Below are 22211 nucleotides of genomic sequence, written 5' to 3' on the forward strand. Positions count from 1 at the left end.
GTACTTAAAGTCGAGTCTGAATTTGGAAATTTAAGTTGTCGTTAGCACGTTGTCGTTAGCTCATGAAGAAAAAACTGAAAAAACGAATAAATTCAAATTTGACTCGGAATCAATACCAAAATCATTAGTGACAAAATCTTTGGAAGCGAACATAGAAATAATTAAGGAAATAAAGCTTTGAATGTGGTATTATTTTTTAACATCAAAAAATGCAATAAAATATTCGTAGTGATAGGATCAAAACAAATCTGCTTTATATTAATGGAATGGATTTACATTTACGAAAATTGGACAACAATAGGTTTGTATGGGAAATTTTCGAATAAAAGTTATTCAATATAAACTTGCAAGACAGTTAGAATGGGTTTCGAATTTATCATTAATTCAGTTAAAACGAAATATATTGATATTTTCTAATGCAGTTCTATGTGACATTCTGCAATATATCGCACATTGGACTTGCTGATGATTAACCAGCTGACAATTGCAAGTTTATTGGGAAAAATGTTTTTACTAGGAAATATAAACGAAGGACTTCCAGTAAAAATTTGCTATAGTAATCAAAATGTATCGAGTACGCAAACAGAGCTAATATGACTTAGATTTTCTTACAGTCTCACATAAATTGAATTAATATGAATACAATTAAAATAATATGCATTTTAAGTGAAATAAAGCCTTTAAGTTTGTTGAATTTCAATCAAAAATGTGACTTTTGTTACAAAAAAATTTAGCTTTTTTCTAGCTATTTTTTTAGAATTTTTTAGCTTTTTTTGGCTAGTTTTTTGGGCAAATCTAGCGTTTTTTGGTGAAACAATTCTGGCAACGCTGATGTGAACGACGGTCTTCTCTATGAATCTTATAATTTTGGATTTTAACTGAGTGTTTATTGCTTAGTTTCATTAATAAGTGCAATATTGACCTTATTTCTGTATAAGAAGTGCTCCATTTATAGAATAGTGGAGGAAGTCGATATGCCTCTGGCATTCCAATGTAATATATTTATTTTCGATAGTTGTTTTGGTTTAAATGACATGTTTCAACATCATACCAAGTACTCATATTTTATAGCATTTTTTCACTTTTGTAATATATCAAGGACTTCGAAGTAGATTTCCAGTATTTTTTCATTGGTTAACTCATTGGAATCATCATTTTGAGCACCAGAATTAATTCTATTAGCATAGGTAGATCGATGGGCGTCCCTATCATACAAATTATGTCCAGTTTCTGTCTCTGAATCATTCTCAATTGGAGCTATGTTACTTGAAAGGCGTCTAGTTTGCTTTTCGGTTATTTTTCTTCGAATTTCTAGGTATTCCTTTCTGGAAGGACAGTTGGGATTACAGCTCTGTGTTTTACATTCAAGTTCTTCACAACACAATTGAAAAACGACAGGCACAGTGTCGGAAGTTCTATTTAATATGAGGAATAAAACATTGTATTTTTAACAATTATAATACATTACCTTTATTGGTCCTGCTTTTGTCATTCATTGTTGTTGTGAAAAAACGTTCAGTAGTTTCATGCGATGGACTAGAACGTAATAAACTTGAATGTAAAGCATGAGATTATGAGCTCGATCCCTCAAGGTTTCAAATATTTTTCGTATCACAATTTACGCTACATATTCAAGAAATATGTGGCGCAAATTCAATGTGTATTCTATAAAAATTTTGAAGCACATTTTGAACTAATTAAAAACTTACTTGAAAATCAATTAATTTTTAATCAAGTATATTTCTAACTAATTCTGTAATAGATACTATCAATTCAGTGATTAAAGTAATTTCAATATAAAAATAATTGGATCAATTAACTTTTTGATTCAATCAGAAAAAATTCTTCTGGGCAGGCACACCTGACATGTGGCATAATTATAATGACGATTTTTTTATAAGTGCTTTGTTTTTTTACTCCATAGGAAAAAACTGAAGAGCTCGGCCAAAAGACAAAGAATTACAAAATCCAACATTTTACTCGAGGATTTATTTGGCCATCTCTCCATGGAATCCGATCTTAGTGATGGAAAATATCCCGAGCACAGCTCCACCGATCGCACATCAGCCGCCTTGGCCTTGGGGAAGCATTCGAATGTGTTGAGTAGCATAGAGGCGAATAATGGTAGCCGTACGGATTCGTTTGCCACAAACGCGTAAGTGTTGCCCATATACTAAATTGTATTTCGACGTTTGTATTTAGTTACAATTTTAGATGTAATTTGCCACTAGTTCCATAAATTCATTGCATCCTAATAATAATTCATAAAACATTTCATTTTGGTTGTTGATACTTATTGTTCACTGCATCCATACATCCATCCATCCATCATTTCATGTGTGTTTATGTGGCATAGAGGCTTTTCACCCAATCATCCCAGTGGCATGGGCACAACCGATGAAGAAGACTGTCAATTCTGGCCCATAAGGTAATCGAAAATCACATCATTACAGTAGAAATTAGAAAAATGAATTTCTTTGAATAAATTTCTTCATAGGAAGTGCGTTTGGGGTCATATATAAATATCGCTGTTTTCGCAATAAATGTAAATTTTAAGACAAATAAAATAGTGGAAATTTCCAAAAAATATTTGAAAAATATACTGATACATTTCTCGGCTGACATATGACAGTATTATTCAAAAAGTCTTTATGTACACTGAAAAAAATGTTGTCGTGATGACAAAGATTTCATGCCTTTATAATACAAATGCAAATTTTGCTTTGCAAAGAAGACGCATTTCTCTAATATAAAGCTTTTTTCCTTGTCTAAAAGTCGATAAACTTTTCAATTAAGTCGTATTTTCCTTATAATTAAGTGATTTGACTTAAAACTGGATATCATAGCATGAAAGAAAAAATTGTTGGGCTAAGGTCAACTTCACTTTAACAATTCAGAAAAATTCTTTAAAATTAATGAAATTTTCTTTAAATTTGTTGTATTTTTGCATCTTGACTACAAAGCAAAAAATCGTTTAAATATAGGACATGTTTTTCAACACATTTTTTTTCAACATTTTTTTACTTGAAACATAGCATAATTTCTACTGGAAGTGGATACAAAATTTGGAAAGTAAAGTTGTCGTTAACTTATTTTTAAATGACTTTGATAGCATATGAAGAAAAAAGCTGAAAAACGAAAAATTAAAATTTGCAAGCAAGTACACAAAATTAAAAGAATATTGTGTCTTAAAAGTATCCTTACTTGTATTCTCCGCTTCTTTGGCTCAGAATCATTACCAAAATTTTTAAAGTAAAGACAAAATCTTTGGAACCGGGCATGCTTTTTTTAGTGTAGAGATGAAAGCAGATAATGAAGCCGCCGACTATTTTTAATCAGTCGACGCCACCGTCATAATATCAATTTATTAATTGTTTAAGTTTATTAAAATTCGTTTTGTTTGTTATTGTTGGCTTCTCTTCAATCGTTATTGTTGTTTTTGATCTCAGCTTAAAGCCATGCATTGGCTAAACTACAAGTGTAGCTTAACCAACAGAGGAAAAGTATGCTTGTCAAATTTATTTGGGCAAAGCCCTATAGACTGCAAGATGGTTGGATGTACAGCTGTTTCGGAATTGCCACATTCCTCATCAGCATCCTCTACTTGCAGCAAAACTATCAACCAATTATCAGAATAAATTCGGGTAATTCACTCAACCCAAAGTGAAATACACTTTAACCTTCCGAAAAAGGGTTTAATAGTCGGCTACTGCCTAAACAAATTTGCAAGCATATCTCTTTTCCTTTGCCAAACTCAAATCATCGATTTGTATTTAGTTGGCTGGGTTTGTTTTTGAGCGTGCTTCCTCTATCTTCATTCGTTTTGTTTGTTATCGTTGGCTTCTCTTCAATCTTCGCTCTTCGAACTTGTCCATCATGGGCTACTACCGTGTTGATAACGATTCCTTTTGGCCAACGGTTCCTTGGTAACTCCGGGTCAACGATAACAACTATATCACCATTTACTCCTTTTTGTTATAATGGGTACGTATTCCTTCAGCCACATTTTCCAAAATTTATTGGCGAATTCTTGGGTTTTATACCATCGTTGTCGTAAGTCGATGTTCTCAGTTGGGATTGGTTTATGGCCATCTGATGAACCAATCAATAGATGATTGGGAGTAATTGCCTCATCGTCACTGCATTCAAGAGACACGAATGTTAGGGGGCGGCAGTTTATCATGAACTCTGCTTCACATAACGCTGTCTTCATGCTTTCATCGGTGAAACTCATCGAAGGGCATATGGAATATGGGAGAGGATCGGACGAGCCTCTCCCATATTCCGCCCATATGGAGCGAGGCTGGCGGATTAAACTTCCAACTTATCTGTTCAAAGCTGCCTTTAACAATGGTGTAGTCTATATCTTGTAATGGGTTACATATAATTTTCTCTGCGGCTTTAAAATTAGTCCCATTATCTGAATAAAATTCTTTTGGTGTTCCTCGCCTGGAGATAAAATTCCTTATAGCCATTATGCAGGAGCTCGTATCCAAACTATATGCTATTTCGATATGTACTGCACGTATGGTTAGGCACGTGAAAATGAATCCCCATCTTTTCTCACGTCTTCTACCCACTGAGACATGAATGGGACCAAAATAGTCTATACCAACGAAAGTGAATGGGCGCTCAAACGCTGCGAGCCTTGCTGCTGGAAGCGCGGCCATTTGTGGTATATTCGGTTTGGCATTATTGATTTTGCACCATTGGCAATCACGACGCACTCTTCTAAATAGAACTCTCAATTTTGGTATATAGTAGTGACTTCTTATTTCATTAAGTGCTGTTCCATGGGTTTGGTGGTAGAATTTCTCATGAAAGCTGTTTATTATTAAATATGTTAAATGATGTTTGCTAGGCAAAACAACTATATATTTATGGTTGTTAAGGAATTCAGCTCCCTCCTCCGCACGATACACTCGTCACCAATCTGAGAAATACTCGAAGTTGAGTTGCAATTGCGCACACTTTTCAATTACGAGAGCGTTTCATTTAATTTCTGTGTCATCGAGGGGACCAAAATCGGAGAATTGAGGCCAATAGCTATTACTGAGTTGTAAAAATTGGGGTCCCTCGAACCACATCTGAGTGTTAGAAGGCGTGGGATCTTTTGTAGACAAATCGGCTGGGTTTTGTTTTGAGGACACCCACCTCCACTGATCAACATTTGTTATTTCGAGTATATAACCAACCCTGTAAATTTTTTGGATCTTGTTGAAGCCATCGACGAATTGTTATGGCGTCAGTCCACCAAAACTTGGACTGGATTTTTAAACGGTTGATGCCGCAACTGTTCTAGCGAGTCTAGCTCCAAGTTGGGCTGCTAATAGTTCCATTCTTGGTATAGAAAACGGCTTCAATGGCGCCACCTTACTTTTGGCAACGTAGACTCGAACAGAAACGATTTTATGAATATTAGTGTTCCACTTGAGCCATTTTTGGGTTAGAAATTCATTTAATTCTTCGTCCAAGCCTATCTTAGAACGCCATATGTTTTGGAGTAACAATTATAATCCTATGGTGTAGCAGGACACAAAACCAAGCGGATCGAAAATTGACATAAGGACCTGCAGTGCTTCGCATTTTGTTGGTTTTAAGTCCTCATTTAGGATGTCACGTTTTAACCTGACGAACCTGCAAATATGTCTAAATTCATACTCATTAGGCTCCCAATACAAACCTAATATTTTAGTTGTTGAGCACAAATCCTTGGGGTTCTGATGCGATAGCGTGGGTCCGTTTAACATTTCAAAAACTTTTTTTGAGTTTGATGACCAATTACGCATCTCAAAGGAGGCCGCTTCGTGGATTTCCTTGACTTGCATTGCTAGCTGTAATGCCCCTTCTTCATTTGGTGCACAGTCAATGAAATCGTCGACGTAATGATGCTCTTGTATAGCAGCAACTGCCCGTGGGTATTTGTTTTTAAACAGATCCGCATTTTTGTTGCGTATGTAGTGTGCTATACAAGGAGCACAGCTGATACCGAATGTTAACGCTCTCATAACAAAAACACAAGGCTTGTGAGGTTCATCATTGGGCTCATACCATAAAAAATGTTGGACATGCATATCATTTTCTCTAACGTTTACCCTGTGGAACATTTCCGATATAGCCACTTTGTCCACTCGAAACTTAAGCAAAATCTCTACTAGCGATTTAAGGAAATCTGGCCCAGGCATTATGAAATCATTTAATGAGACTCCGTTTGATTTCGACGCGGCATCCCACACTAGTCTGACTTTATCAGGTTTGTTCGGATTTTTACGATGAATATAGGCAAGTACCAGGTTTTATCACTATGCATTTCTGACTCCTCCTTTGTTAATTTTCTTGCATAGCCTTTTACAATGAGGTTAGATATCGTGCATTTTCGTCACGCCATAATAAGCCTGCCTCATAATAGTTATTCACTAGCTTGCATGTTTTTTCCAATATGTCCATGGCTTTATTGTCTTCAGAAGAAAATAGTTGGGTCGGACGGACTGACTCAAGGGTGAAATAACTTTTAACCATTTCGTGTAGTTCCTCGTACTCTTTCTGACAATCACAGGAATGAACATTTATTCTAAATTCTCGTGCTATTTCTGAACTGGAGCCCTGCAGCGTCCATCCTAATCGAGTTTTAGATGCAATAGGTTGGTTACGAGGACCTTCTCGTACTTTTAGGGGAACTGCCAAATGGCAATTATCTACCCCTATTAAAATTGTTGGTTTAGCATTGTGATACGACTGCTTTGGTAGATTTGATAAATACGGGTACCTCTTGGTAATTTGATGCATATCGACAGTTTGAGTTGAAAGACCTAAATTACAAACTGTATGAACTCCAATTAGCTTTTATTTTTTATTGCTTGATAACCCTGATATGTCTAAGTAAGCCTTGACAGAGTCTGCTTCCATACGCGTAGTGTCCCCCGTCCATCTTAAGCATAAGGGGTCACTCTCGCCCACAATACCCAATTCATCGAAAGTACTTTTTTCCATCAGGGTGAGGGCAGATCCTTCATCTAAAAATGCGAATTACTTCGTTATTTTATGTTTAGTGTGGATATTTCTTGGGATAATTTTGAATATTGGCGGTGAATTGTCGTGCTTGTTGTTGTTGTTGTTATGAGAATTTACGACCGGGCTCTGGAGAATGGGTTGATCAACATTTTCACTCACTCTTTGTTGAATATCGACCTTCTTATGAAGTAAAGGATGGTGTTTATATTTGCAGCTGTCTATTCCACATTCGTTGTTGGAATAATATTTACGTCTATGTCTTCCCAGACACTGCCTACAGAGGTTTTTTCCTTTAATACATTCCCATTTTTCATTAAGATTCATTTTTTTTGAAGGTTTCACATTTGAGTACCTTATGGACAGGCTCACTGCATATTATACATATTGAACTTACGTTGTTGCTGCTGTTAAATTGATTGTTGGTAGGCTGAGTATTGTCACATTGGTGTTACTGTACATGCGGCTTCAGCCATTTGATATAACCAGCCACTGAATAACTTTACGACAGGAGTAGTTTCATCTTTAAGCGACATCGCCCAGTTGAGTTTGTAGTTGTTCGGAAGCTTGTCGACCAACTCTTTCACAAGAAGTGGATTGTTCAAATGAGAATTTAGTTGACATCCTTCCATTGTGGAACATATGTTGCGAACACACATCGCATATTCAATAAGTGCGTCCAATTTATCTTTAATTGCTGGTATACTTCTGGCTTTAGAAATGGCACGGTCTAGGATATGCTCGGGCCTTCCAAAGCACATACGTAATGTTTCGATTATTTCCGGGACCATCTGTGGAAGAAGCAGTTTACTCTTAACAATTTCTCGGGCTTTTCCTTTGAGTGCAGTTTGTAGCCTAATTAAGTTTTCTTCATTGGAAAATCCGGCAACCGATGTACTGCCGGCCCCTTTTCATACTACATATGAAAAGGGGCCACTCTTCTGGATCTCCATTGAACGTTGGTAGCTGTTTGGGTATTGCATGTCTCGCAGCAACTTGTTGGTCCTCTAGTGCGAGATGTTGTCGACATTCCTGGTGTTATTAATTGATCAGGTGGAATTAAATTTCCACTTGTCTCGGAAAGAATTTTATATTTAGATTCCAAATATTGGCGCTTAATTTCCATCTCCTCTTCGAGTTTCTGAAGTTCTAAATTTCGTTGCTTCGCAAGTTGTTCCATAGACACATGTACTCCGAACATTGGTTGGAGGTTTGATGTATTAAATAGCTTGAATAAATGTTTGCGTCGAAATGGAATTTGGTATATGGTAAGGTGGTAATAATGTTGTTGAAATCGGCGGAGCGGTATAAATGGACGATATTGGTGCCGTCAATAGTGCTGTGGCCCTTGTTCCGATTGCTGTTGTCGCTTGTCTTACAAAATCCTTCGCTGTAGCTGTGACATTTGCTGACGGAACAAAATCTGAACTTGCAGTGACCAGCAACGATTGGTTTCCATAACTTACCATACGTTGATTTACTCTTTGCCCACCATTTCCATTGCCATTACTGGTAGGTGTAGACGTATGAGTTGCCGAATCAATTTGTCCATTAGATATTGATGCGGTTCTGCAATGTGGACAATTTCAGCTAATATTGGATATCTCATTGTCTACTCCCACACAGCCAAAGTGGTACCATTGATCACAACTATCACACTGCACCATTTCCTCCGTGTCTTTTTCGAAACACATTTTACAGTTTTGTTCGTTTACACTTTGCGGATCAGTCATTTCGAATTCAAGAGGTTATTAAAAATTATTTTAACCCTCGGACAGACACATGAGTCTGGCCAGTTCTTTTTCGATTCTAATTGTAATTAAAATACATTTATAATATAGCTAGAGACTTGAAACTTCAGGTACCCTCCTAAAATTTTATTACCTACCGATGTGTGAAAAAATCAGGACGGAAAATACGACAGTAATAATGTAATAATATCAACAAAATAGCATATTTTCCATATAAATACATTAAAATACATAGCTGGTCAGGCCTCATGTGTTACGAATGTGACTATCGAAACATGTGTATGACGGAGGGTTAAAGAAATGTTACTTGAAATAGCTAAACAATTTTTAATAGCGTCGTCTTTTTTATTATTTGAAATAAAACACTTTTTAATATTTTGGATGTGTGAATAAATTTGTTTCAAAGTTCAAGTTTACTTGTTAATTCAAAGACGCTTTAAAATAATCTGATTTGAACTGATCGCCGCTTTGTCACAAACTGTATCGTATATGATAATTTTATTTGATAGGCAATTTTTGGTATACGTGACATTAGTTAAAGGACCGTTAGGCTAATATACATAAAAATGCATATGTATTGGGGTACAAAAAAAGAGTATTTATATACATATGTATAAAGGGGAATACAAGATAACTTCATAAAGAGAGGATGAGAGATGAAATATTTAGTAAAAGAAAAGTAAGATGAAAAATGGAGTACGATGAAAACAATAAGAAAGCAGGAGAAGTACTTCTAAGCGGCAACACCCTTTTTTAACCTTGAGGACGAATTGACATATATGTCCCATCAGTGTCGCTACTCTATTGGAAAAAGTATGTAACAGAATTAATTAATGTAAATGGTTATAGTCAGAGGAGGAATTGATATATATTATACAAAAATGCAGGCGTTGAAAAATAGAAAAATTAATTTAATTTGGCTGAGAAGTAATGTTCCAAAAAATGTTGGCATTAATATATATCGTACTCAGACAATAAAATCCTTGGACTCTGAGGTCCTTAACTCGAAAACGGCCATCGATTGCCGCAAATCTCTCAACGAGATGGCTGAGATGCACAATATTCACCTAATATGGGTGCCTGGCCATAGGCACATACCGGGGAACTGCGAAACGGATGAGTTAGCAAGGCTAGGAACAACCTTACATATTCCAGGGGAACTAGAATCTGTTGGTATGGCTCTGGCTACCTGCAAGCTCTTACTTCGTGAGAAGGCTGCTATGATGGCAAATATTCGATGGGAGAATTGCAAGGGTTGTAAGGACACCAAGCAAATATGGCCCCATTTAAACGAACACCCTACACTAGATATGCTAGGTTTCTCAAGACGTCAGATATCACTCCTGATATCTGCTATAACGGGTCGTTGCCTGATAGGCGAATTTGCAAAAACTATTGGTGCGAAGTATAATGACTATTGTATGAGCTGTCATGATGCGGAGGAAAAGGAATCAATTAAACACCTCTTGTGTGAGTGTCCTGCATATTGTGTAAAGCGTAAGCAAATTTTAGTGGCATATAACTTTAGATTACTGGCGGACCTGGAAAACGTTAACTTAAGCAGTCTGCTAATGTTTTTGGAACAATCTGGTTGGTTCAACAGAAGAAAATAATAGAGAAGGTTAAGCGGTTAAACTAGAAGTGCCCATATGTAATAGGAGCTATTAGTTAATGTGGTATCATAATGGATTGAATAGTCTAAGTGAGCCTGAAACTTAATCGGGCTGCCACTTTAACCTAACCTAAGGACAATTTTTTTTTAAATTATGGCATCTTAATTGAAAGAAAATGTATAAACTTTGATTCAAATTTTTTTCATTCAATTTAGGACACAAATTTGGTTCCCTCTCTTAAGGTGTTTGAAGTAAGGCAAATTTTCCTTAAAGTAAAGAAAAACATTTTTAATTCAAAAAATTGCCTTTAAATAAACTGTTATATTGAATCTGTAAATTTAAGATAAACAAGTATATACAGCAGTACGTTCGGCCGGGCCGACTCTTAAATATCCACCACCATGAATAAAATATTATAGTTTTCTTTGAAATTTGATGATATTCATCCAAGCAGAGATATTCTTCCAACAGTTCAACTAGTACACTTCCCGAAGATAAGTTTAAAGATATTACCTACGAAGACTATATCAAATTCTGAATTTATAAGATCCATTTTTGATTGAGTTTTAAAGGAATCATTAACATCTTTTGTAAGTGTGCAAGAAAATGATGAAATAACGCCTTAATTTGAAAACTAAAATCTGTACATTTTCATCCCCATTATTTAAATGGGGTGATCAGTGCGCCTCCTATACCCTCAAGAAGTGAAATCGGTCGGTATATGGAGGCCTTACTAAATGGACCGATAAAAAACTAAAAATTGTGAGTCTAAAATACCAGTATATTTACAATTTCAGATAAATCGGATAAAAACTACGATATATAGAAACCCAAAGAGTTAAATTGGGAGATCGGACTTATGGGGGCTATACTATAACATTGACCGATACCCACCGTTCTCGGCACACCTCTTTATGGTCCTAAATTACTTCTAGATTTCAAATTTCAGGCAAATTGGATAAAAATTACGGTTTCTAGAATCCCAAACAATATGTTAAAATCATTTTTTGCACACCTATTTATAGTCCTAAAAAACCTGCAGGTTTTCAATTTCTGGCAAATTGGACAACAACTACGGTTTCTACAAACCCAAAAATTAAAATCGGGAGATCGGTCTATATGGGGGTTATACTAAAACATTGACCGATACTCACCATTTTCGGTGCAACTTTATGGTCCTAAAATAATTCTAGACTTCAAATTTCGTGCAAATTGGATAAAAACTACGGTTTCTATAAGCCCAATAAATAAAATAAGGAGATCGATCTACATATATGTGAGCTATATCAAAACATGTACCGATACCCACCATTCATTGACATACCTCTTTATGGTCCTAAAATACCTCTAGATTTCAAATTTCAGGCAAATTGGATAAAAACTACGGATTCTAGAAGCCCAAGAAGTAATATTGGAAGATCGGTCTATATGGGGGCCATTGGCGGAGCTAGAAATTTTCTCTGGGGGGGGGGCTATGCCCCCCCAGACATCCTTCGAAATTTTGTCGAAATTTCCGAAGCGATAAATTACCCCTATTGATAAAACTATACATCCTCAATTTTATTGCGGTGTTAAAGGCAATATGCAGCAAAATCAATCAAAAACAAAAAAAACTCAATCACAAAAATTAGTTGTATCAATTAATTTTTTAATTGGCTTTGATGATTGATACTATCATTTTTTTTATTGAATACATTTCAATTAAAAACAAGTAAGTAAAATCTAAAGTCGGGCGGAGCCGACTATATTATACCCTTCACCACTATGTAGACAAACATTTGTGTTACCATCTCAACTACTTAAAATTTGCTAGGAGCTATATAAAGGTTTGCATTTCCAGATACAAATACTTTTAATGGAAACAATTTTTTGTACTTCTACAAAAACTCTAGAATTAAAATTTAAATCGGCTAACGCCCTGGGATGATACACAATGTTAGTAAAAAATATGGGAAATATGAAGCGAGAGAAATTTTAATGCAATTGTACAAAAGAGATTTTTAATTTTTCAGGCGATACATATGTATTCGAGATATAGGACAATTAGAGTAATATTTACAATTTTTGCTACTCAGCAATGGCGATTTTACAAGGATATTGGTTAGATCTCGCCAAGATATGTGTAGGGCGACTTGGAGCCTTATTTAAAACTCATCCGTTCTGTGGAAATTTTGGCATTGCAGTGTGTAGGATATGGGGAAATCATCACAGAATTTTGTGTAAACTGTGAGAATTTTGGCCATATTTGTATTCTCTGTGGAAACTATCCAGTCAATTGGAGGAAAATCCCATTGAAAATGGGTCTAAAATATGAAACAGTCGACCATATTTCCCCAACTCTGGTGTACGTATATATGGGAGCTATATACAATCTGAACCGATTTTGAATAAATTTGACATGTATAGTTAGAATAATAATTCTGCTATCTATGCAAAATTTCACGTAAATGGGAGTATAACTTTGGCCCCCCTGGTCATATGAGTGCAAATCGGACGGGAGATATATATGAGAGCCATATCTAAATCAGAATCGATTTCAACCAAATTTGGACAATTACCTATACTACTAAACGTACTCCTTCTGCGAAATTTGAAGCAAAGCACGGCAAAACCCTGGATTTTGAGGCCATATAAGTTCAATCGGACGAAAGATATATATGGGAGCTATATCTAAATCTGAACCGATTTTAACAAAATTTGACACACTTAACGATACTATTAAACGTACCCCTTGTGCAAAATTTGAAGCAAATCACGGAAAATCTCTGGCTTTTGTGGCCATATAAGTTCAAATCGGACGAAAGATATATATGGGAGCTTTATCTAAATTTGAACCGATTTCAATCAAGTGTACCAAGTATTGGTAGAATGCCAATTCTACCCTCTGTGCAAAATTTCATGAAGATCGGTAGTAAATTTTGGGCTCTGTGGTCATATGGGTCTAAATCGGACGAAAGATATATATGGGAGCTATATCTAAATCTGAACCGATTTGGCTGATATTTTGCAAGATTTGCGAGATTCATTAAATATTTGGATGTACGGTATTTCAAGAAAATTGGTTGATAAACACGCTAACTATGACCACATCGTAGATAATTATATATGGCAGCTATATCTAAATCTGAACCGATTTTTTGCAAAACCAATAGCAATTATCTCTGTCTCAAGAAACGGCCCTATGCCAAATTTGAGAACGATCGGACTTAAATTGCGAGCTGTACTTTGTGCACAAAATTACATATACAGACAGACGGACGGACAGACAGACAGACAGACGGACATCGCTAAATCGACTCAGATTTTAATTCTTACCCGATCGGTATACTAAAAGATGGGTCTATGACCACTATTTCTTGGCGTTATATACAAATGCACAAACTTATTATACCCTGTACCACAGTAGTGGTGAAGGGTATAATTAATTAGATCAATTAATTTCATGGTTGAAGACAAAAAATATTTTATTGCGTGTGGGAGCCGGTTCCACGACACCGCTATAAATAATCAAATAGCAACTTACCGTTATTTAATATAACAAAAAATAAAAGCATTGCTTTAAGTATGTGTTTGAAAAATATTGTTTGTTATTTATTTTTAATTCAAGACAACAAACATATGATTTTTAAATTTTATTTAAAATGTGTGTTTTAAAACAGGACTAGAAATCATAAAGCAAAACATAAACTTAATATATTCATCGTGTATAAAAAATACTAAGAATAAAAAATTAAATAAAAGGCAAAAAATAAATTGAATATTATAAAACGTCTATCTTCGATTAGTTTTTAAAAATTCTCTGAGAACAGAATACAACGAAGCAACTGTCGAGAGCAGCGGTGCCAACTCTGTGGATTTTTCGTGATTTTGACGATTTTAGATGGTAAATTGGGCATGTGACGATTTATGAATATAATCAACGTAGTTATAAATTGACTATTTTTGAAAATGTGCGTCTCAAGGTGTTTTTATTACGTGTTTTTAGTTGTAATGTAAATATCAATACTAAAAAATATGCTTAACATACTCTCTCTGCCACAATCTTAATTGGATTAAACACATCGCAAAGCTTGAATTAAAATATAAAACAACAGTAGCTTTGATTATTCTGGGAGGGGGCATAGCCCCCCCAGCACCCCCCTAGCTACGCCAATTATGGGGGCTATACCAAAATATGGATCGATACTCACCATTTTTGAAACACATCATTATGGTCCTAAAATACCCTTGGATTTCAAATTTCAGGCAAATTGCATAAAAACTACGGTTTCTATAAGGCCAAGACCCCATAGCGGGAGATCGGTTTATATGGGTTCAGTCAAACTATTCACTCCATTTTGATAACACAATTGATGAACTTCAATAAGAGCTACCCAATTCTATGTTTAGTTCAATGATAAGGATCCTCCATTTTATATTCGAGACTAGAGATGTGCGCGCACGATACGTGTGGTAGCCAATCCCACTCACGCAGTTTCACGAAATGAAAACCAGTACTCACGCAAGAATTACTTTTAAAGACTCACGTTCACGCACGATTCACGACAATTCACGTGATTCACGACAAATTCACGATACTCACGATATTTTCCAAACGGAAATCAGCAAAGGTAACAAAATTCAAAAATAGAATATAGTTCGAGAGCCAAATTAATTGCATTTAACATACGAGTGTGAATTAAATCTTGATTATTTTCGTGAGCGTGATTTTGCAGAAATTTTATTCACGCACATTCACGAACCAATTTAATTTCTCACGCACGTTCACGCATGAAATATTTATTTTAGTCCCATTCACGCACATTCACGAGAGTTGTTTTGGATTTTGTTCACGACACACGTGATTCACGCGGGTCACGAGAATTTCGTGTCACGCGCACACCTCTATTCGAGACTGTACGGTGTTTCACATTACGATGAAACCACTTAGAGAAGCTATGAAAAACTCAGAAATAGCATCATTTTTACTGAGAAGGAATAATCTACCGCTGAAAACTTGTTGGTTTTTGGTCAAATTGAAACCATAACCCTATGTGTAGCATCACATCTGTAGACCTAATGCGAAATCATTGCAGCGGTTACTTAAAAAAGATGACTTCCACCTTATGACATGCCCATGAGAAATTCATTGCTTTTGAGTCAGTTTTGCACCACTTCTCGATTTAAAAAGATCATTTTCATTGTTTTTTTTGGTATGCTTTTTTGCCGGATTTGTTATTACACACAAAAAAATATTTTTTGTTTTCAGTCACGAAATTAATTGATCCAATTAAATTTTAATTGAAATGTCTTCAATAACAGAAATGATAGTATCATTTAAAAAAATAATTGAAAGTCAATTAAAAAAATAAATGATCCAATTAAAAAATTAATTGATGCAATTAAAAAATTAATTGATACTATTAATTTTTGTGATTGATTTTTGTTTCAATTATAAAATTTGTTGAATCAATTAAATTTTTAATTGAATATTTTTTTAAAACTAAATTAACACTTTAATTGAAAAAATGTTCGTGAAATTTTTTTTGTGTACTTATCGCGTCAATAGACGGACGATTACATAAACAAATTTTACTAACCAGCGCTTTATCTTCCTATTAAGTACTAACATAGACTAAGAAAAATATAGGCGCATCAAGTCCATTCACAATGATTTTGTTAATTTGCAGTGCGCAATCATCGCACTTAATTTCGCAGTCTAGTGACTAAATTTATTTTTGGAGAACCGTACAAATCAGTCAATTTGCAATAAAACAACAACACTGTGAATGGACTTGATACGTCTACATTTTTCTTGGTCTATGATAATACGGGTTTCATTCACTTCACCTCACTAGACATTTGTCAGATAATTGCATTCGCTAAACTTTCCTCTCCATTACAGAGTCAATGTGCAAACGGATCCGAATACAACATTCCCCTGGGACGAGACGAATAAAACCGAGGACGAGAAATTGACAGCATGGATGGTCTCTGATAATGTCAAGATGAAATACACCAACAATATTTAGAAATAGATCTGGATATCATCACCGTACCTGAAGAGTTTTATTGTAATCGAAATATTCCTCGAAAACTGAAGGACTGTTCGAGGAATGGAAGCAAATCGATGATGACGATGCGCATGATGGCTACAAATTAGTTATAAATAGTTTTAATTATTGGATAAGTTTCGCTGTGATAAAATTAAGTTAAAACCTTGGAGAAATTAATTATAAAGCAAACTCATAAGTTATGTTGCAAGTAAATGGAAGACACTGCCAATGAGCTTGATGATATCAGCATATAGGGCTTGAGATTCAAATAAATGTGGAATGCTCAGGGCGAGAGATTAAAAACAAAACAGAAAAAAACTTGGAAATAAATGTGTCTTATATGAAAAGATAAAACTCTATCTTTCTATGGGATTTGGAATGGATAGCAACACGAAAAAAATATTTTCTAGAAATGTAAATACTTGACCAACGAAGATTCTTTTTGAGGTTAAAATTGTTTCTTTCAAGCCAAACTAAGCTCGTTGAGATCAAACGTGGCAACGGCTACCATACATAAAGCTTTATGTGGATTTAAGGATACAACTTCATTAAATCTTAAATACGCCCAGTATCTTTTAAGATACAACTAGAAAACAATTCTTACGTGTTAAAATTTTGACCGAATTTTACGAAATTAAGTTTGTTGCATTCTAAAACATCATAACGCAATTTAAAAAATATGTTTCTCCGGAAAATCTATAGTACTTCTGTGTAATCTGAATGGAAAATTGAAAATAAATTTTTGCCCGAAAATTCAAAAACCTACAAATTGGAAGATAAAAATTTCGTTTGTCTAAAATTTCGTCTCTGAGGAAATAAATGGTTTTATTGTGTGTTCACGGACGAAAAAATAATGTTTCTCATATGTGTAGGTGTAAACATTATATGTTCGAAACTCTAATGTTTAGCACATTATTTGTAAGTGCAAGCATATAATGTTCGTATAGTATTTATTTATTTATATATTTACAATCATAATGAATTATGAAAATAAACAGGTAATATAGGTGCTAACAACATAGGTTTTCGACCTGATTTATGTTTAAGTTCGGAGAAATTAGGTTATGTAGATATTACGTTGTTTTAGAAGAGAGAAGTTTAAATGAGATGATAGATGTTACAATGTTTTAGAAGGGGAAGTAAGTTTTCAATGTTTTCAGAAGTGATTGAACATAGGAGTTGAGGAAGAACTTTGCTGCCAAATAGTATTTGCTCTGCTTCATTAACCCTTTCACTACCGAAGTAAAAGTAGCCATTGAAAATTTTTTTTCTTCAAAACTAGTTTATTCTAGTGTTAAATAGTACAAAACGACCATTTTTTGGTGTGTACTTACGTTAGTGTGTGTGTAGTAAGATGTCCACCTGAGTGGACGTTGGTAGTCAACGGAGTCAATTCACTTGTAATTAATTTTATTAATGTAATTAATTTTATTTAATATGTATCTTTCTACTAAGTTTAAAAATAATGTTTTCTTTCTTATTTTTAGTTTTTTTTTTAGGTTTATAGTATGAAATTAGACGCTAAATAAGAAAAATATTCACATTTTCATTTTATGCTATTAAATTAACTATATTCATTTCATTATTCCTATTCAAAAGATAATGTTATTCATTTTTCTATTCATTTCGAAAACATAAAAAAATTGTTTTGCTACCACTAGATATATCTTATTTATATACACAGAAAAAAAGTGTCTCGTAAATTTAAGAAGATTTTTACAATAATTTATTACAAGAATTTTCCAGAATTTTAGTTCATTTTTCGTATCTTCAACGAAAATTAACTACTCGAAAGGAAATTTTACAAATTCTAAGTAGCAATCGTTTAGTTCATGGTAGAGGTGTGCACGTGACACGAAATTTTCGTGACTCACGAAAATTTTCGTGACTCACGAAAATTTTCGTGACTCACGCGTGAGCCGTGAGTCACGATGGAGTCAATCTCGTGAGCGTGCGTGAGCGTGATCAAGCTGAAAATTTTCGTGCGTGAGCGTGAGTCACGAAAAAAAATTCTTCGTGAATGTGCGTGAGTAAAAATGTTTGATAATTACACTCACGAAAACAAAATCACGCTCACGATAACTACTTTAATCACGCTCACGATTTAAATCACGCTCACGATTTAAATCACGCTCACGATTTTAATCACGCTCACGATTTGAATCACGCTCACGACTTGTATCACGCTCACGATTTGAATCAATCGCACTCACGATTAGAGGTGTGCACGTGACACGAAATTTTCGTGACTCACGAAAATTTTCGTGACTCACGCGTGAGCCGTGAGTCACGATGGAGTCAATCTCGTGAGCGTGCGTGAGCGTGATCAAGCTGAAAATTTTCGTGCGTGAGCGTGAGTCACGAAAAAAAATTCTTCGTGAATGTGCGTGAGTAAAAATGTTTGATAATTACACTCACGAAAACAAAATCACGCTCACGATTTGAATCACGATAACTACTTTAATCACGCTCACGATTTAAATCACGCTCACGATTTTAATCACGCTCACGATTTGAATCACGCTCACGACTTGTATCACGCTCACGAGTTGAATCACGATCACGATGTCAATCGCACTCACGATGTCAGTCACGCCCACGATTTTAATCACGCTCACGACATTGGTCACACTCACGACTTTGGTCACACTAAACCTTCCAATGTATGGATTATGTAATAGTTTTTCAGTTAAAATTAATTGATTAAAAAAGTAATGTTGAAGCGCTGGTTTGCAAAAACCGAGTATAGTGCCGTTCCTTAAACAATAAAACCTTTTATAAAATATTGCTTTTTTTTCTAACGAAAATGAGAAATATTGTCGAAAAAGTGTACCATAAAAAATTGGTAGATTAAATAAAATTCGAATTAACGAGTAAAGTAGAAAGTCGGGCCGGGCCGACTACATCATACCCCAAATCACCCCTACTGAATTAGTGAACATTGGTTGTAGGGTATCAATGATATAGGTTTGGGGAAAACCACATTTCCATATTTAATAACATTACTGGGTACATGGGAGTTTTATCATAATCTGAACAGAAATGTCTGATATTAACATAGGAGTATAGTTGATTCTGAACCTACAGAGTTATTTAGTATGCTACTAATGTTGAGTCCTTTATTAAAAAAAATGGAAATCGCTCAATTAGTGTGGGTAATAAATTCAAATTTCTGAAAATAGGGTAATAGATTTATGTAATAGCTACATACAAGTCTCAATACGATCGGCTAATACATGTTTATTTGAAATTTGAGCAACATAGGTTAATAAATAAGAGTATTATGGTCAAATTTGGGAAAATCGATCGATGCATTTATATGGGAGCTATATCCATATATTGGTTGATACCACAGAGGGTTTCCTTGTGCTAAATTAGAGTAAGATCGGGTATTAGATAGGGCTACTATGGTTAGAAATAAAGTTACAAGGGGTACATTTTTCAAAAACGGGCGAAAAATATATATAAGAGCTATATCTAAATATGACCCGATTTGGATTATATTTTGCAGGTTTTTTTTGATATTACAGGAGATTACCTTGTGCTAACTTTGAGTAAGATCGGTTAATAAATGAGGCCACAATGGTCAACAATAAGATTATAAGGGGCAAATTTTGAAAATTGGGCGCTACATATATATGACAGCTATATCCAAATCTGCACCGATTTGGATGATATTTTGCACATAGAGTCTGTATTACATTGTGACAAATTTGACGCCGATCGGTTAGTAAATGAGCGCAATCTGACCCCATTTATCGAAATCGGGCGATACATATACACAGTTTACACAAGTTTACATACGGTTTAAGAAATTGTATTTTCTTTAATTATTAAAATATAATCAAATATGCATATATATGCTTTAGATTTTGTAAATTAATTTGAAAAACAAAGTATTTGTCCATTTTCAAGAAGATGTTTTTAGTCTGGATTATAAACAACAACAAGAAACATGTTTAGTTATAAGGTAAAAACCTCAAGGGTATGTAAACTTATGTGAGACTGTGTATATGGGAGCTATATCTAAATTCAATAGCGTTCGTCCTTGTGCCAATAAAGAGCCACATACCAAATTTAATCAAAATCGGTTAATAATTGCGACCGGAATCCTGCGAACAACAAATACATGGACGGACACCAAGGGCTAGATCAACTCACGAGGTGATTCTGAGTCGATCGGTATATATGTATTTTAATTTCCATTAAGTTAGCATAAAAAAATATTTTAGTTCATTCGTACTAAGAAGTATTCAACCTTTCAATTAAGCCAACTGCCTAATCATTTGAGAATAACAATTGGAAAATTACCAAGAAGTATTTATTTTTGTCATTACAAGTAAGTCATTATAACTCATCGCAATGTAATACAACGTGTAATGACAGCTTTACTCCTGGTAATGCCAATTCTAATGAGATGTGGTTGCCTAGTTTTTGCTGGGTATATATATTATTTATCGTCAAATTAGCATTTCTACAGTCGTGAATGTGCGTAAATTCTTCACAAAATTTTTCGTGCATTTGTAACAATTCTCTGTCGCGAGTGTGAGCGTCAAGAACAATTTTCGTGCGTGAGTTTTGGAAAATAAATTCCTTTGTGAGTGTGCGTGAGCGCCTTGAAATTTTTTCGTGCGTGAGTGTGCGTGAGCAAACAATTTCTTTCGTTAGTGTGCGTGAGCGTGATTTTGTAAAATAAATCCATTCGTGAGTGTGAGCGGCTCGAATATTTTTCGTGCGTGAGCGTGCGTGAGCAAAAATTTTCTTTCGTGAGTGTGCGTGAGCGTGAATGCCTCGAATTTTTTTCGTGCGTGAGTGTGCGTGAGTAGAATTTTTCTATCGTGAGTGTGCGTGAGCGTGATTTTTTAAAATAAATTCATTCGTGAGTGTTCGTGAGCGTGAGCGGTTCGAAAATTTTTCGTGCGTGAGTGTGCGTGAGTAAGATTTTTCCGTCGTGAGTGTGCGTGAGCGTGAGTAAAATATTACTCACGTGCACACCTCTACTCACGATGTCAGTCACGCCCACGATTTTAATCACGCTCACGACATTGGTCACACTCATGACTTTGGTCACACTAAACCTTCCAATGTATGGATATGGTTAATAATTGCGACCGGAATCCTGCGAACAACAAATACATGGACGGACGGACACCAAGGGCTAGATCTACTCAGGAGGTGATTCTGAGTCGATCGGTATATATGTATATTAATTTCCATTAAGTTAGCATAGAAAAATATTTTAGTTCATTCGTACTAAGAAGTATTCAACCTTTCAATTAAGCCAACTGCCTAAACATTTGAGAATAACAATTGGAAAATTACCAAGAAGTATTTATTTTTGTCATTACAAATAAGTCATTATAACTCACCGCAATGTAATGCAACGTGTAATGACAGCTTTACTCCTGGTAATGCCAATTCTAATGAGATGTGATTGCCTAGATTTTGCTGGGTATATATATATATATATATATATATATATATATATATATATATATATATATATATATATATATATATATATATATATATATATATATATATATATATATATATATATATATATATATATATATATATATATATATATATATATATATATATATATATATATATATATATATATATATATATATATATATATTATATCGTCAAATTAGCATTTCTACAGTCGTGCACCCAGAAAAAAGTGACCCCTTCTTTAAGTTAAAATGAACTCATTGTGAAGAAAGTTGAACTTCGTATAGCGCCAATGACATTTTTATTTGTTTGAACGATGTGATTTTCGTAGAAATTAGGAATAA

General features: G+C 34.6%; 1 protein-coding gene across 2 annotated transcripts in view; it reads left to right on the forward strand.

Moving 5' to 3' along the window:
* LOC142225670 (uncharacterized) overlaps nucleotides 1-16761 on the forward strand; it is a 105131-nt gene extending 88370 nt beyond the window's left edge. The window contains exons 7-9 of one of the 2 annotated variants that reach the window (XM_075295485.1): nucleotides 1925-2155; nucleotides 2357-2428; nucleotides 16257-16761. In XM_075295485.1, coding sequence (XP_075151600.1) covers nucleotides 1925-2155; nucleotides 2357-2428; nucleotides 16257-16383 — 430 coding nt within the window. In that variant the 3' untranslated portion in view covers nucleotides 16384-16761. The remainder of the gene's footprint in view (nucleotides 1-1924; nucleotides 2156-2356; nucleotides 2429-16256) is intronic. The other variant, XM_075295486.1, reaches the window with a different exon arrangement.
* The last annotated feature ends 5450 nt before the right edge of the window (nucleotides 16762-22211 follow it).

This window comes from Haematobia irritans, chromosome 2 (assembly GCF_050003625.1).
Source record: "Haematobia irritans isolate KBUSLIRL chromosome 2, ASM5000362v1, whole genome shotgun sequence".
NCBI classification, from domain to species: Eukaryota; Metazoa; Arthropoda; class Insecta; order Diptera; family Muscidae; genus Haematobia; species Haematobia irritans.